This window comes from Astyanax mexicanus, chromosome 6, assembly GCF_023375975.1.
Source record: "Astyanax mexicanus isolate ESR-SI-001 chromosome 6, AstMex3_surface, whole genome shotgun sequence".
Taxonomy (NCBI): Eukaryota; Metazoa; Chordata; class Actinopteri; order Characiformes; family Acestrorhamphidae; genus Astyanax; species Astyanax mexicanus.
The window spans coordinates 15,130,921-15,149,642 of record NC_064413.1 but is presented as its reverse complement, the minus strand read 5'-3'; the positions used below and the strand labels follow the sequence as shown (position 1 = coordinate 15,149,642).

At 39.4% G+C, this 18,722-nt stretch overlaps 1 protein-coding gene across 2 annotated transcripts in view; it reads left to right on the top strand.

Moving 5' to 3' along the window:
- Positions 1 to 18,722, top strand: part of LOC103035048 (F-actin-uncapping protein LRRC16A) — a 224,526-nt gene that overhangs the window by 186,331 nt on the left and 19,473 nt on the right. For both annotated transcript variants that reach the window (XM_049480062.1, XM_022674094.2), the window contains exons 30-33: positions 8,662 to 8,728; positions 9,082 to 9,275; positions 9,483 to 9,589; positions 11,012 to 11,480. In XM_049480062.1, the coding sequence (XP_049336019.1) occupies positions 8,662 to 8,728; positions 9,082 to 9,275; positions 9,483 to 9,589; positions 11,012 to 11,480 (837 nt within the window). The remainder of the gene's footprint in view (positions 1 to 8,661; positions 8,729 to 9,081; positions 9,276 to 9,482; positions 9,590 to 11,011; positions 11,481 to 18,722) is intronic.

Genomic DNA, 18,722 nt, shown 5'->3' with positions numbered 1-18,722 from the left:
AAACAACTCCTAGGCAGAGTTTTATACAAAATGTATTCTTTTAAAAAATATCAAGAACTTACAATGTGGCAGAAAAATAAACTGTTGATGGGGACAAAAGTTGTGTCTATGATAAATTACTGTATTGATAAACACATTATTTGTAACTTAATATGTATTGTATGTTAACTCCACCAGAAGCATGATGGGAAGTAATCTTAGAAAGAATCTAGGTGCAGTCTTGTAAATAGTGATCCTGCAAGATCCCCAGTCTTTGCAAAATCTTAGCCTGTGAGTTAAAGGTCTGTGACTAGTGCCGATCTTTGCTGGTGACTGACCCTCTAAGACTAAAGTTGTGCACTTCTGGTTTGTAGGGTCAAGATATACTGTAGCTAACTAGCCAAACAAACCATTTCAATTTAGTTTATTTTACTAGGACTACAAGTAATCAATTAAATAGACTATAATAATTATTAAAATAGTTTGGCAGCTATTTTAATAATTGATTAGTTGGCTCTACAGTGAGTCACAAGTCACCCAGTGTTTCAAGAGCCTGCTGGAGTGTTTAAACAAGCTGCATCTCATTTATAGTAAATTATATATCTGTGTTTAGTGAGTTTTTCATTCCACCTTAAATGCAGCAGCAGTTACATTCAGCTACATTCAGAGTAAACTTTTTTATTAATACATTTAATGTTGCAGTTTTTTATGTAAATATTAATATTTTAGTTTTGAATAGTAGCTTGTGTGTTCCTTATACCATTACAACATTAGTTCTCTAAAATCTTTCATATTTGAACCTGGTCTTATATATTAAATATATATTAAATAAATTATATTAAAGGAGCATTCAGAAATGAAAAATGCCAGTGAGCGTGTGAAATAACTACAGCAGTCCAATTTTAAAATACCACAGAGTTGTTTGCCCCATCCATCCCTAGCGAGAAGAGAAGCTCACTTGGGTTGCCAAATTGAGGAGGCTGAATCTACACAATCCATTTCAAGACAAGCTCAGTAATGTCTACCATCTTGTTACAGCCTGATCTAGATCTCAGTTATAAAGTGCCCTCACTGCTGTCAAGCAAAGCCAGTGAAGACTGGGCAGGTGCTGCTGGTAGGAGACGCAGAGAAACTTTGTAATTGCCTGCCAATATTTACTGTTGTTTTATTCTTTCTTTGGTCACTGAGCTTTTTTAAGACATGCCGAAGCTGTTTAGGCTGTGTAGCATCTAAGGTCAAGGTTTGAAACAGCCTGCTTGCTAGCTTCCATGCTGCAGCACGGCTCACTGGCTGTTGTGTACAGGAGGAGTCAGAGGCCAAAACAAACACATATACTGTGACACGCTGCACAGTCCAAATAGGAACGTACTGGCTGAAGCACTGCTGACAAGAGCTGCCAGTGTTTTAACTCAACATGTTTGCTTACTACTTCTTCAATATCATTTTTTTATTTCAGCATTTAGTCTTTTATTGCAGAATGAGATCTGTGATTGAGATCTAAAGATGTGCTGAAATCTGAGACCTGCGTCATGCAGCAGTATGCAGAGCTTCTTCCCTCAGGCTGTGACCCTGCTGAACTCTTACTTTAACTGGATCACTGCACAGACTGCCCTATTCTGTATTTTATATTCCAACTCTATATTGCAACTCTTCATATTTGCACAGTCTAGTACTTCACAGTTCTTATGCACATGGATACTGTACATATTATTTATTACTCTACATACACTGCACTCACAGTATGTACTGTACAGTGCACATGTACATTAATTTTAATTTTGAAATTGACTCAATATCTGAAAAGGCAACTTGCCAAACTGCCAATTTAGATGTCAGCTGCACACCCCACTACAACGTACCACGTAAAGAGAGACGCAGTCCACGTTTTCTCTATGAAGTTTTTCACTTTTTTCAGTTACTTGTAATCTAACACGTTACTATTTCCAATCCAGTAATCAGATTGAAGTTACTTATCCAAGTTACTGTGTTACTTTTTTGTCATATTCCTTATAGATATATTTATGTTTTTTTCGTGCGTAACAATTAGGTGGAAAGTCGGATAGTCTCCACCTGCAGCCCACGAGAACTACAGCAGATCTACAGAGGTAGTTTTCTGGGTGCTGCCATCTTAAAATTACAAGTCACAATCATGTATCTGTCAAGCACAAACAAATAGGTAGGATAGTGGAACAGATTGCAAAATTAACTCCTAAATTCCAGCTGTTGCTGACAATATCTCTATAATATTTGTGTTTCTTCAGAATGTACAGCTATCTAAGCCTGTTGGGAGCATAGGCTAAAAGTGCTGTGTTTTCAGAATGCTGGGTGTATACTAGGGTTGCAGCGGTAACCGGTTTCACGGTATACCATGGTATCAAAATGCACGGTTATCATACCGTGTGTGTTTGCTTATTACCGGTAAAACGCAAGCCAGCGGAGAAACTCACCCGCGCATGCGCAACTCTGCTCCGCTTCAGCTGCTCAGCACACAGCGGTGAGAACAACAGAAAGTGCATCAGACTAAACAAATCTCCGTCCGCCTAAAAAAGGCTAAACTAAAATCAGCAGTGTGGGACTATTTCAGAGACCCGCCCAACGCACCCAAGGATGGTTATCCGATTTATAATCAATGTGGCCGTAAAGTCACAGCTAAAGGTGGACATACGTCAAACCTGTTCTCCCATCTCCGAGAACACCACCCCGCTGCGCAGCGCAAAGTATGTGTTTAGTTTATAATTTTAATCTGAACCTAAATAAAACCTCTTTGTAGTCGTGCACAACCCATGCGGTAAGCGCCCGCAAAAGCGCTGAGAGCGCTGAGAAATTTGAGCACGCAGGTACAGGCGTATAGTGCGTGCTACGATGGATTCACGTGTCCGTGTAAAGGTCCTGGCCGGACTGGATGTGAAAGACGCCATTCATTTACATGCGTTCATTTTCAAATTCTGACGTGCCTGTTTTTCATATGTTAAAACCAGACTCGCTGTGAAAGCCTTAAAATAGAAATCTCTATTGTGAGGATCATGTCAGAAATAAATCCCCTCTTTCTGCAGCATCTGGTTATATACCAACTTGGCAGTAAAACGGACGTTTACAACAGTTGTTGATCAGACACTGACCCAGGCTCAGTTTATTAAATATTTTAAATAATATTTAAATAATTTAAACTTAAATAATTGTACTGAATATTTTAAATACAGATATTTACTTCTTAGAGGACATGTAATGTGTGTAATGTGTGTGTGTGTATGTGTGTATATATTTATATATATATTTTTTTTATATACACTCTTAATGCCCTTAAGAGTAGTGGAAAAACCCGGTTTCCTTCACCTAATGGTGTACAGCTTATTTTTCTTTAAGGAGACATTATCTATATAATTGTTCCAGGTTTCTACAATAAATAGTTAATTTAACAAAAAAAACCTTTGTTGTAATTTCTTTAAGGGTCAGTTTAATAATATATGTAACAAACTGTGATACCGTGATAACCGTGATACCGCGGTATTTTCTGAGACGGTTATCATGCCGTGGGAAATCTCATACCGTTGCAACCCTAGTGTAAACAGAGGGGGGCTATTCGACAAAAGTTTGTACTTGTCATCACTACACTTCAAGTCCATTTGACACCTGTTAAAAAGTTTTTATTCGTTTATTTATTTATTTTGAATTCGTGGTTTGAGTTCTTATTTTAGCCCAAAGTGCCATCTCAAACCGTTCGTAGAGGTGTATATTTTAGTGGCTTTAGAAGAACATAAATTGTTTTCATTATTACATTATATGCCTCAAACAAACAAATAAACCAATATACAGCTCTGGAAAGAAAATAAGTGACCACTTAGAAATGATGAGTTTTGCCAAATTGAAAACCTCAGGAATATAATCAAGAGAAGGATGGATGATCAAACCATCAAACCAAGCTGAACTGCTTAAATGTTTGCACCAGGAGTGGAATAAAGTTATCCAAAAGGAGTGTGTAAGACTGGTGGAGGAGAACATGCCAGGATGCATGAGAACTGTGATTAAAAACCAGGGTTATTCCAACAAATTTTGATTTCTGAACTCAAAACTTAAATCTTTTCGAATATGAACTTGTTTTCTTTGCATTATTTGAGGTCTGAAAGCTCTTTTATGGCATTTCTGATTTTCTGTAAATAAATGCTCTAAATAATTGGAATTTGGGAGAAATTTTGTTCATAGTTTATAGAATAAAACAACAATGCTTAGTTTACTCAATCATACTGTACACCTATAAATAGCGAAATCAGAGAAACTAATTCAGAAACTGGAATGCTCTCTTAATTGTTTCCAGAGCTGTATGCAAACAGAGCTTTGTTAAAAACAGAGGGGGAAGAAAATAATGTAGTATGAAGAAATGTAAATTTACTGTACATGTAATCCCAAATAAAATGTGGTGTATACTGTATTATTTTGTGAGAAAAAAAGCATTTTGATTTGATTTGAGTGTCACGTTATGGTGAAGTTTACAGTGAAGTGTGTTATCAGAGCTGGGTTTCAGGCTGCAGGTGTGTGGAGGATTAAACCTTTGGGGGGTTTTGTATCAGTCATGTAGGGTCAGGGCTGCTCTCTCTCTCTCTTTCAGCAGGTTTAGTGTTTAACTAGACGTCATGTCTCTGTTATTTAAGAGCTCTGGATGGAAGCTGTTGGGTACAATGCTGCGCTTGTTGTGCAGCAGTCTATAAGCGATGGCTGCTATTCATTAGTGGAGATGCTGTGAGTGTCAGCGAGTCTGAGAATGTGTGATAGTATGTGTATTGTATGAGCAGTTCATTGTAAAATAAATGTGTGTATAGCTTGTATAGTCCTATAGTCTGTGAGCTGCTGGTATCTCAGTGCGAACTGTTTCTTTGTCTGTTTGAGTTCATGAACTGCTGTACGTGTTACTGCAAGTCATTGAAAAGGAACGCTTCGTTTTCAATGACCTCCTCATTCAGCCGGTGTGCATGACCTGCTCTCTCTCTCTCTCTCTCTCTCGCTCTGTCTTTCTGCTTTTGTGTTTCTTTTCTCTCTTTCTCTCACTCTTTCTCTCATTTCTGGGACCGCTGTGCTTCTTACCTTTCTTCTCTTTCTGCCCTTTCTTCTTCCTTTCCCCTGCTCTCTTCTCTTTTTTTCTTCTTGTAATTTGCTTCATGGAGACTCTGTGCTGCACCAGTGTAAGTACAGGCAGTATTACCCTGTGTCCCTCTCTCTCTCTCTTCTCCCTCTCGCTATCTCTCTATCTCTTCTTCTATTCTTCATTCTTTCATGTTCACTCTCTCAGCTTCCCAATGCATAAACACTCAGACAAAGAGCTCTGTTGTTCACCCACCCCCCCATTACTCTCACTATGGCACACAGTCACATCTCTCTCACTATTACTTTCTCTCTCTCTCTCAGTCTCTCTCTCTCTCTCTCTCCCTCCACCTCTGTCCCACTTCCTCCCTCTCAGTATCTGTCTGCTTGATGTGTGGTGATCATGGAGCTCAGTGTGAGTCTAAGCTCTGAAAAATATGAGATTTTACTTCACATCTTCTGGCCCACCGAGGCAGTTTTCTGCTCTAAATGTCGATATAAGAGATAGCAGGGGTCCTGAGGCAAAGCTCTTATGCTATCTTTAATTGGAGTGTGTGTGTGTGTGTGTGTGTGTGTGTGAGAAGAAGAGAAGACTGACTGGAGCATTGTCTAGGTTCACACTTCAGCCCACCAACATTTATATAAGCACTGTGTAAGATCTTCCATTTCCTTGCTGCCCCAAAGTTAAAACTTTTTATTGTGAAATGTAGTAGACATTAATCTATCTACTAATCTACAATTTTTTTTTTTTTTTTTTTTTTGCACTTTAAGGTGCACTTTAAATCCTTTAATTTTCCCCCAAAATAATCAGTGCGCTTTATAATCCTGTGCACCTTATGTATGAATTCGACTGGTCAGGTTGTAAGGAGCAGTAAAGCCACTCTGCTGAAGTGCAGCATAATACAGGAGTTTCAGTTTAATTCTCCAGCACCAGGGCTGGAGTAGTATTAGCATTAGCTGCTAAACGCTATTTCCCCATTTAGAGGTGAGTATTATTGGCCTGTAGTCTGTTCCTAACCCCAGCTAGCACTGCCAGAGAAGTATTAGCATTACCCGCTAACCACGATAGCTCTTTCACTGTTCAGAGGTTAGTATATTGAACTGTAGTCTGTGTGTTTACCGTATTAAAACAAGCTACGTGGGATGAACCGCTAGCTAATATCACCCTGGCTTACCAGAACACTCATGGTTCCCCAATGTATCTCTGTCAGGTGGCATTAGCCGCAAATGCTAATGCTCCATTCTTAGCGCTGGATAATTTGGTCTAATCTAAGTTTACTGTAAATAAACAGAAGTGCATTACTCACCCAAATAAACAGTTTTCAGGAGAGCATACCTGTCAAGTTTTAGATTTAAAAATAAGGGATATTTTCCTCTGTCCGCTTAAAGCCGTCCCACCAGCCCAACGAAGGTTCAGTATCTCTTACATTTTAAAACAGGTTTACAAAAAATCTAAAATAACCACATGTGAACCACTTACACACTACAATTAGATTATCAGAATCTGAACATGTGGACATTCCTACATATGTCATTCTTTTAATACAGCCAAATTAAAAACCCTTTTCTATATCTTTTTTTTTATTTAAGATTTCATGTCTTTTTTGTAATAAATGCACTCTTTTATATGATATATTTTTTATTTATTTAATGGATTTAAAATTGAACAAAGAGTGCACAAATTCTGCAAAATGACTGTTGGTGACCTAAAAATGGTATTATGAGCTTTTACTAAAAGGACATGGACCAGATATATTCCATCAGTAAAAATTAGTCCTAAGGGGCCTGCACAATAATTTTTAATTAATACTTCTTCCTTTTGATCACTCCACCCCTGATCAGTTCCGTTAATTTCGGTCCTCTCCACATTTCTAGTTAAACTGAGTCACAAGCTGTAATTTTTTTTATTTTAAAAGGTTTAATCTGTGTGTTTTATTTCGGAGTATTTTTAAGCAGCTATCAGAAAAATCTCATCACAGTTTCCATGATTAGACTACCGTTACCTTTCTTTTAGAAAAATCGCTGCATGTATGTTTTAACATCAGCAGCTCCGACTAGCTGCCTGAACTCACAGCGAGGAGGGCGGGGCTTCCCCACACTGACCCTCCTTGCAAGCTGATTGGCTGTTTCTCCTGAAAGGCGGGACTTTCTCCTTGAACCGGCTCCACGATTGGTTAAGAGACACAGCGCGGTCAGTGCCCTGTATCCTCAATAATATATATTTTTTTATTTCAATAAAATACGGGAAATTTACGGGAAAATACTAATACGGGAGGACGGCGGGAAAGAGGAGTAAAATACGGTAGTTTCCCGGCCAAAACGGGAGACTTGACAGGTATGCAGGAGAGAAGTCTGTGTAGATTAACATACAACATTAAATGGAAACTTTAAATGGAAGCCTGTTTATCACAGTTTTGTTTAATTAGCTTAGCTTCACTTACCTTAGTTAGCTAAGCCCCCACCATCACCCAGCGGAGAAACCTGCTGAAATAAATGTTTCTTTTAGTGTTTCTTAAAATGCGCCCTATAATGCAGTGCACCTTATAGTGTGAAAAATATGGTATATCCCATTCTCACCTAAAACATGGAAAATAATTTAGAACGAAAAATATGTGATGGTGTATTATCGACAGTTAGAAAAAAATGTGTGGGCTGGTTTTAGTGAGTCCAGAGGAAACACCATGTCTCATTGAATTAAATATAGATACGCATGTGGGGAATTCTGCATGTGTTGTGGATGTAATTCCTGCCAGAGTCGCTTGTCTGTTCTTATTCCACATACCCGCCAGACATTGCTGGTCACGATCATTCACACCTATTGTGCTGCTGTCCAATGTGGGTGGTAATGCCTTCTATGACATATCCCCTGTGCAGATATAACACTCACTGTGGATTTAGAAACATTAAATGTCTGTGCAAGTTTAGAAATAGAATGTCCTAATCATCTGGCGCTCAATATCAGACCATAATAATTCATATCATCCTGCCATAATCATACTGGCCAGTGCTGAGTGTTATGGCAAAAAAAAAAAAAATCAATAATAAGACTTGGCAGAACATTGTTTGAAAACGGTTGCGTTTATCAGATGCAGTACGCTGTATTCATCTTGTGCTAGATCATTTAAATAAAAGGAGTACTGATCTGCACTACTCATTGTTACAATGCAATACATTTTTAGTGTAGTATTCTCTACAGAACTATAAGAATAACCCATAATTAAAACAGCTAATCAAACATGATGAAACACAGCCAACATACTGATGATACACACTGACTTCTCTGAGGTCACTGCAAATTACTATATGTGGGATGTAACTACATGCTACTTGTTAAGAGTCTAAGAACTGGTTCTTTAAGTGAATTGGTGAGAAAGAGTCAGCAAGGACTTATATTGAAATGACCTCTATTAGAATTGGTCACATGATTACAGTGTAGCAAACTAATTAGAATGATTGACAGTGAGAAGATGTTTAAACCTTGGAAGGTCATGAAATCCTCTTTCTTTATTTCTAAGAATATTCCAGGAGGTTTGTTTTAGAGAATCTCAGAAGTGCAGTAAGTATGAATTATTAGCAGTGATGATTAATGTTTTGATTGTTGTTTTTTAGATGACCCCGAAGTCTAAAAGGAAGAGCATTCACAGCAGGATGCTGAGACCTGTCTCCAGAGCTTTTGGTGAGTGAGATAACCGTGCATGCTTTTCTTTTCTTTCTTATTTTAGAATGCTTGGAATTTGGTTTGCAGGACTGTGTGTGCTGAATGACAGGTGAATCGGTGGAGGGGGTTGGGGTTGGAAAGAGAACCATTTCCTATTTTGTTCTGATATTTCATTAAATCGCTGAAATGCTATTTATGCAGATTTTTTTTTCTCCCATTTCATTAGGAATGCATTAAAAGGAAGTCTTTTCGGTTGCCAAATATTTAATGCATCCCTATTTCGTGCCTCTCATTTTTCAATGGGATATTTTTTTGATCCATAATGTTTATGATACATACATAATATATGTAATTGATTTGTGATATCTCAGAGATGGAGTTTGACTTGGATAAGGCTCTGGAGGATGTACCCATTCATTTGGAGGATCCTACCCCTCCTTCTAAGTTGGAGAAGAAGACGTCTGGGGGCATGGTTGAGCTGCCGTCTGAGGAGGCCAAGAAACTCCAACATTACACCAAATTACGACCCAAGAGGAACAAGAAGACCAACTCCAGTAGAGTCCCTGTAAGTGTCTTCTTCATTAATCACAGTGTCTGTGTACTGTAGTGTAAGCTGTTGATCCTGTGTAGCACTAAAATGTGCTGTAGTGCTGTAGTCTGAAACTTTTGTTTGTCCTCCCCTTTCTTTAATACCCACAGACTAATGAAAGTAAACTAGAATCACAAAGATGTTCAAAATATAGTGATTGCGTTCTATTATGTGCTTTTACAGCAGATCAGCAGCGCACCTTCTCAAGACGGAGAGCAGAACGGCCTTATGGGAAGAGTAGATGAGGGAGTGGATGAGTTCTTCTCCAAGAAAGTCACCAAAATTGACAAGTGAGTTTGATATTTTGTCTTTACATTACATATATTACATACATTACATTACATACAGACATGTTCTTGAGTTGTGAAGTTTAGAATACCATCATGTAGTTAGTTACCTGGCACAGTGAATTAAATATATAGTCATTGTTTGATTAATTATAAATTTGTATCCATTTATAATTGGTAGTATTCAGCCAAAAAATCAAGTTCATATCATATAGCAGATCAACACAGATATATTTGAGAAGTGAAATAAAGTTCGTAGGTTTTACAAAAAGTGTGCAATAATTCTTTACAAGCAAAATTAGACAGGTGCATAAATTTGGGAACCCTTGTCGTTTTTTTTATTTAAATACCTTTAGCACTAATTATTGTAACACAAAATTAGTTTGGTAAACTTACTGACCCTTGACCGACACACACAGGTGGTGCCAATTGCAGTTTTTTCTCCTCTTTGCATCTTATCTGAAGAGTGACAACATGGGAGCCTCAAAACACAACTCTCAAATGACCTGAAAACAAAGATTGTTCAGCATCATGGTTTAGGGGAAGAATACAAAAAGCTCAACATCTCAAATATTTCAGCTGTCAGTTTCCACTGTGAGGAACATAGTAAGGAAATGGAAGACCACAGGCACAGTTCTAGTTAAGACCCAAAGTGGCAGAACAAGAAAATCTCAGGATGGTGCAGGACAGTCAGACCAGCCTCAAAGATCTACATCATCATCTTGCTGCAGATGGAGTCACTGTGCATTGTTCAACTATTCAGTGCACTTTACACAAGGAGAGTCTGTATGGGAGAGTAATGCAGAAGAAGCCTTTTCTGAGCACACGCCACAAACAGAGTCGCTTGAGGTATGCTAAAGCTAAAGCACATTTGGACAAGCCAGCTTCATTTTGGAATAAGGTGCTGTGGAATGATGAGACTAAAATTGAGTTATTTGGAGGGCGGTATGCATGAAGGAAAAAGAACACAGCATTCCAAGACAAACACTTTACTGCTCCCCACAGTATAATTTGGTGGTGGTTCATCATGCTGTGCAGGTACTGGGAATCTTGTTAAAGTTGAGAGTCACATGGATTTTAGTCAATATCAGCAGATCCTTGAGAACAATGTTTAAGAATCAGTGAGAAAGTTGAAATTGCGCCGGGGCTGGATACTTCAACAAGACAACGACCCTAAACACTAAACACTGCTTAAAATCTACTAAAGCATTCATGCGGTTCTTGAATCAGTCCCCAGACATGAATATTATTAAAAATCTGGTGTGTGATGTAAAGCGGGCTGTTGAAAGCTATAGGAAAGTGGAAGCTTTAGGAAGCGTTTAGAGGCTGTTATTTCTGCAAGAATTATCAGGGGTGGGCAGTTAAATACACAAACCCCATGGATGCTATGCTCTGATTCCCTTTCTTTCTCTTTTTCTTTCTCAGGCGTCCCTCCCTGAAGAGCTCCGACTCTCAGGATGGTGAGAAGAAACGCGACTCGCGAAAGGGAGGCTTCCTCAACCTCATCAAGTCCCGCTCCAGCAAATCTGACAAGGAGAAGGAAAAGGAGAAGGAGAGGGAGAAAGAGAAGGAGAAGGAAAAAGAGAAGGAGAAGGAGAAAGACAAGGCCTCCACCCAGGCTGCCCCTCTGGCCATAGAGGAGCCCTCGTCCCCCAAGACCTCTGTACGAAGTCCTGCAGCCGAGGCTAAAGCCAAGTCCCAGTCTCTGCCCACAGAGCGCAGCAGCAGCTCTGACCGCTCTGAGGAGCTGAAGACTCCAGACTCTGTGGACTCAGAGCCCTCAGATGGAAGTCCTCAGGGGGGCCGGAGATATGGCATCCAAGTAATGGGGTGTGGCCTGTTGGCGGAGATGAAGGCAAAACAAGAGAAAAGAGCTACATTCGTGACGCACAAGGTTTGTGTCTGATCTGAGATCAACTCATCAGCCAGTTACTTATGTTATTTATGATTACCTAGTTATTATATCCATTATCAGTTGAGATACAGCTACATACAGTAACCAGTCAAAATTAGTTTTACCTTTGTTTTTAATTTCCTGCATTGTACATTAATACTAAAGTCATCCAAACTATGAAGAAAAACATATGGAATTATCTAGGAAACAAAAAGTGTTTTTACAAACCAGGAAATATTTTAGATTTTAGATTTTTCAAAGCAGCTTCGCAGATCTTGCCATTTTCTCAGCCCGCTTTATGAGGTTGTCAACTGGAATGGCTTTCAGTTAACAGCTGTGACTCGTCAAGAGTTAATTATTGGAAGCCTTGACCTCTTAAAGAACATCAGTTGTGTTGTGAAGTTGTGGATGAGTTGGTATACAGTGAATAGCTCTATTTGAGTAATGTTGTAATCTATATTATGTTATGAACTGCTCAACTAAGTAAAGAAAAAAATACTTTAAGAAATGAAGCTCAATCAGTATGAGTGCAATGGCAAAAATGTTATTATGATGAAACTGGCTCTCATCAGGAGTGCCCCAGGAAAGGTAAACCAAGAGTTACATCTAAGAATAAGTTTACAAGTTAACAGCACCCAACACAAGAGCACCTAAATGCTCCACAGAGTATTTTGATTTGTTTAACACTTTAAATTAGTTTTTTCGTAAAAATAAAAAAAAAGAAATTCACACTCAAGTCACAAGGTTAAGACCACCTCCTTGCTTCTACATATTTATAACTCCACTGAGTGTATAGGAGCACTTTGTAGTTCTATAATTACAGTCTGTAGTCCTGTATCTGTTTCTCTGCATACTTTATTATAATCCTCCTTTTACCCTGTTCTTCAGTGGTCAGGACCCCACAGGATAGACCGCCACAGAGCAGCTATTATTTAGGTGGTGGGTCGTTATTCTCAGCAATGCAGTGACACGGATATGGTGGTGGTGTTTTAGTGTGTGTTGTGCTGGTACGAGAGGATCAGACACAGCAGTGCTGTTGGAGTTTTTAAACACCTCATATCACCAATTATACCACAGTTAGTTCCAAACCTTGATTTGTTTGGCTGAGAGGTGTTTTATGAGTGTCCTTATCAGCCAGTAATGCACTGTAACCGAAGCTCTCCATGTATTACTGCACCACATACATGTAACCAATGATGCAGCAATGATGCAGCGCTTACAAGCCAAACAGCGCAGCTACACAGAGCAGCAGTGAGACTGTTTTAACTCGCAGAGTGTTTATAACCCAACATCGTATTTTCTCATCCTCTTTAACTCAAAGTCTTTCAATAATCAGTGATAATGCAACTGTGGTATAATGCTAAAATGTGTTATATTAGCACTGCTATGCTGACCTATGGCACTCAGTTTGCCAATATTGTGCCAATATTACGCTATAGCACTCCCTCTCGTTTATTATTGCTTAAATTTAACATTTCCACTGACATTTGACTGATACTGCATCTCTTTAAGTCTGTAATGTATTTTTTAAATATTAGTGTTCATCCCACACTGTAAATGTGACCGCAAAAGTAGTAAAATAATGCCATCAAGTGGTCACTGTGTGACGGTGCAAGCTATGCTCCTGATCATTTTTATGATATTCCATTTAATAACATAGTGACATTAATAAATTGTTTCTTGTGCTGGATGCCAAGTTATTGCACCAAAATATGCCTTAGTCACCCAGTACTTTACTGGCCAAGTTCTAAACCTCTTACAGGCAAAGTGGAAAGCACTTTAGACATGGCACACAGCTTCATAACACTTGCGAGGCTTTTATTATTTAGTAATTCATTTAATATAAAAATCAATCATAGTACGAACAACTCACTGACCACCTGCATCAGCTTAAACAAGTTTAAATGGCTTGGCTCAAACTCTTTTTTTTGTACCGCTAAGGAATAATTTGTAAAATACAAGTCTTATTTTTGAGTGCATTACAGAGAGAAGACAGCATTCTTATATATGTTTTAATCATCATTGGTACATAATTTACTGCTAATGCTGCTTATAGTTATTACTGTAATACTGCACACTGTTCAGTTTGGAAACCAGTGAGTAATCCTCTCTTAAGCCGCCTCCCACCAGTTTCTCATCACCTTCCGAAAGGAGAACACAGGCAATTTTCATACCATTCAGATGAATCAATCTCAGAGCATGAGTGAGTGCAGCAGTGTATCAGTGATCTGCGTGCAGAGATAGTTAGATGCTCAGTGATGCAAAACACTGTAATTAGCTTGTGAGAAGTATAATAGAAGCTGCTGAGATTAATGGCAGCAGTCACTGATCTGGCAGTAATGTGCATCGTTTGCATGCAGTGTGGTGGACGCAGTGGAAATCTTAGGATATTTGAGTTTGTCAGGAACAATCTGCTCTCTGAGCTGTGAGCATAGGAAACAGCAGGATGTGAGTAGGACATGAAATCTGATCGATCCACAGCTTAGTTTTTACAGTGATCTATAAAAGTGTCACACTGGTACTTCAGTATGTAACATCTAGTGGATGGAACAAACTGTATAGTAGCAAGAATTGTTTTCATTGGTAAGAATTGTAATTTCATTCTTAATGCTGTAGAAATTTACACTGACATGCCAAAAATCATAGGATAGCAGTTTGTTGACTCTTTATCAAAAAATAGTTGCACCCAGAAGGAATCAACTGACAGGAATGAATCATGGTGTGTATTAGGGGTGGGCGATATGGCCCTCAAATATTATCACGATATTTCATGGTATTTTCACGCTAACGATACTCTCGCCAATATGACAATAGAAAGAAAAAAAGAATACAGTACTGCAACAAATTGAACATTTAATTTTATTATTGCATATGATATGATATGGTACACCCATAACTGAGATATTAAAAAAATACAAGAATTTTATCAGATTTGTAACAAAAGTCAATGATCCAGAATATCATGATAATAATAATGCACTCCAAATATCTCTGTATATGCAGAATTCAAGTAAAATAAATGATATTGAACAGATATAATCTCTAGTCTCTAGTAGATATATAATGGGAACAGTGTGAATTTTCCTTTTGTTAAAAACAGTAAAAAAAAAAAAAAAAAAAAAAAAAGTAGTACCCTGATGTGATAATTATGGGTGGGTGATATGGCACCATATTTCAGGGTATAATACTGTTCGCTCTATTCAGAAATGTTGAGGATATTATTGCGTACAATACAATATGACATGTAGTTTTGTGATAAACAAGGAGTGGGCAATTAATTTTTCCAAGGGGCCACATGATACAATAGGACTGTTTGGCTCAATTTGGCTTAATGTTCAATGTATCTCATTACAAAATAAGTAATTGTACAGTTTTGATAATCTGTTACTGGATACAATTAGTAATATTATGAATATTATTATTAATATTATGAAGTAGACATGGGGGAAAAGCAGTATTATGCCATTATTTAATCAACATTCACATAAACAAAATGCTCATATCTCTTTGCAGTAAATAGCAGCAATACAAATTTACTTAATACTCTATACAATGTATTATTGCTATTCATGGATATTTAGTTTATTTGCTTATTTGCTGCTGTTCATTACTTTTTTTTTCTTGCTCAGTGAGAGAAATCTAGTCTGTTTTAGGGCTGAACAAGTCCAGATGGATGTGTGGATGTGTGAGTTCCATGCCCAGGCCTGTTATAAACCATGCATGTGACATAAGCCAATAGGGACTTTACTGCTGTACCTGACTGACTATATAAGGTTGTCCCATTGCACATTTCCATTCTGTCTTGTGCTGTTGTGTTGGTAGCATCCATTGTAAGCAAAGTACCAGTATGCTGTCCTCACTAAAAGTTGTTGCAGGCAACGTATTTTCAGCTAAACAGCTAGTATAACATAACAATATTTTCCAGTCTTGCATCCTCCAAGGAACAGACACATTGTTGTATTTGGCAGGATTTAATGTAGGAAAATATGTAATTTCTTTGTAAAACTGCAAAAAGGAACACAAAATACAGGCTAGTAAGGACTAGAGCAACACTGTAAAATATGTCTAACACAGTTGTATGTAGCTAACAATGAAAAGCATATCATCAGAAACCAAGAACTCTAATACAGAAAATACTAACTAAAATGCATGAATATAACTTTTAACAGTGCAAAAACTTACAGATGAAGCTGTATTTGTGAATTTTAAGGGAGGATGGGGAGGATTGCTCTGCAGATGCTCATTCCATGAGGTACAAGGCAAAACAGGACTTCCTGAGACTGCTACTTCCTGCTAGGTCATATACACCTACTTACCACTAGGTGGTGCTAGCAAACTTAAAGAAACAGTATACTAAACCCAATACACTCCCCGCCTGGCATATTAACATGCCACTATACACATAAAACAACACTCTTTAGTCTGTACTAAGAGAGTCACTGCGCAGCATTCGAGTATCACCTATCATTTACAGTCCTATGCAGAAGAGGTCTACGTCTTAAGAGGGAGTCTTGTAGGAGTTTCCTGCCTCTTCTGTTAAAAGCAGGACCACCTCCGCAATGGGTCTGGAGAATATCTTGACCGATTTATTCCTCGTCACTTTGACTTCCACCTTTCTTACCAGCCCGTCTTTGCTGGGTATGGCTTTCACAATAATCCCCATCGGCCACTGATTCCTTTTTGCCTGACAGTCCTTCATCAGAACAACATCTCCTGCTTTGAGATTGGGTTTTAGCGACTGCCACTTCTGTCGAGTCTGAAGAGTGCTCAAATATTCACGTCGCCACCTAGCCCAGAAAGTTTCTGCTAAGGCTTGCACTCTTTTCCACTGGTTTTTGAGCAAATCTCCTTTTGTGAACTCAGTAGCAGGAGGAAGGGATGTGCTGGTTTTCTGTGTCAGCAACATAGCAGGGGTTAAAATGAAGGGGGATTCTGGGTCAGTGGATACAGGCACTAGTGGTCTTGCATTTACAATGGCACAGACTTCTGCCATAAAGGTGGTAAGGACTTCATGAGAGAGCTTCGAAGGTCCAACCTTGAGGAGCATGGAGTCCAGAATTCGTCGCGCAACGCCTATCATGCGCTCCCATGTGCCACCCATGTGGGAGGAGTGAGGTGGGTTAAAAACCCACGTGCATCTTTGTTGACTGAGGTAGTCTTCAACACTATGAGGACAGGGACGCTGTGAATCCATTTGTAGTTCCTTGAATGCTCCAATAAAATTGGTCCCACAATCCGATCGAAGTTGTTTAGCAGGGCCTCTGATGGAGAAAAATCTCCTGAGTGCATTTATGAAACTTGAGGAAGTCATGGTTTCGATTACCTCAATATGAATGGCACGTGTGGACATACATGTAAATAAAACTGCCCACCTTTTGTCCCTGGCTTGACCACCCCTGGTACGACGTGTAAGGACTTCCCAAGGCCCGAAGACATCAAGTCCTACATAGGAAAATGGGGGGTCTACTTGCAGGCGTTCGGCAGGTAGATCAGACATTTGTTGTTGTGCCATTCTTCCTCGCAGCTTTCGACACGTGACACACCTGTGGATGCAGCTACTGATGAGACGTTTTCCTCCGACTATCCACAGACCGCTAGCACGAATTGCACCTTCAGTGAAGTGCCTACCCTGATGTTTCACACATTCATGATGGTGGCGGACAAGCAGAGTTGCTATATGGTGGTGGCTTGGGATGATAAGAGGATGAGCTTCCCATCTTTCAACTTGAGCTCGGTCAATGCGTCCACCTATTCTTAGCAGGTCTTCACTGTCAATGACAGGATGAAGTTTATAGAGAGGACTGGTTTTGGGAAGAGCACAGTTTGACTTGATGCATTTCAACTCTTCTGAAAAGCATTCTTGTTGCACACATTTTATAATGACATGCTCTGCTTTGGTGATGTCAGCAACTGACAAGCCATCCTTGCACATGTGCCAACCAACACTTGATGGGTGTGAGAAGCATTGTAAGATGTGCAAGAGGCGGGCCACAGCTTTGGTGAGTGACCTCCACTTAGAAAAACGTTCAAATCTCTTTGAATCCAGCTTGCGTCCTTCAATTTGTGTGGTGAGGGTTGTTACCTTGGAATAGATCTCAACATCAGAATCTGGATCTACAAGGTTGTATGTCGTGTCATCTTCAGTGGTGATTTTGGAACTTGTTGGCTTGGTTAAGAAGACCGGACCAGTCAGCCATTTAGTGTTTGCAAGCTCAGCAGCTGGAACAGACCGGGACCCATGATCTGCAGGGTTTAACTCCGTGGGAATATAACTCCATTGCTCTGGCCGTGCAGACTGTCGAATACGTTGTACACGATTATGTACATAGACGTGAAATCTTCTTGTCTTGTTGTGTATGTATCCCAACACAACTCTGCTGTCTGTGTAGAATCTTACTGCATTCACTTTCAGATCAATCTCCCTGATCACGAGATCTGCAATCTCGACAGCCAGCACAGCTGCACACAACTCTAATCTGGGGACTGTCAAGGCGGACTGAGGAGCAAGCTTGGACTTCCCAAAGACGAAGCCAACTTCACTGTGACCATGCTCATTTGTGACCTTCAAGTAAGCCACTCCAGATATTGCTTTTACTGAAGCATCAGAAAAGACGCATAATTCTGTGTTATGTGCCATGGAAGTGGAGAAAGATACATATGTGCGTGGGATCTGTACCTTCTTCAGTGCTGACAATGATTTATGCCATCTTTCCCATTCATCATACTTGGCCTCTGGAAGAGATGTATCCCACTCTTGAGTTGAAAACTCCCTGAGAAGCAATCTGCCCTTAATGGTGACTGGTGCCATAAAACCCAATGGATCGTAGAGACTGTTCACTACTGACAGCACTCCTCGACGTGTGAATGGCTTTTGACTCTCAGGCACATCGAAAGTGAAGGTATCAGATGTAATGTTCCACTTGATTCCAAGGCTTCGTTGGACAGGAAGATCATCCACAGAAAGGTTGAGGTCTTTGATGTCTTTTGCTCTTTCCCCTGCAGGAAACGCATTCATCACTGCTGTTCGATTGGAAGCAATCTTGTGAAGCTTTATGTTTGACACAGCTAACATTTGTTGTGTTCGACGCAAAACATCAATGGCTTCAGCCTCAGTTACAAATGATCGAAGCGCATCGTCCATGTAAAAATCCCTCTCAACGAAGTGAGCAGCATCACTGCCATAAGTATCCTCTTGATGTTTTGCTGCCTTCCTCAGGCCAAAGATTGCTACTGCAGGTGATG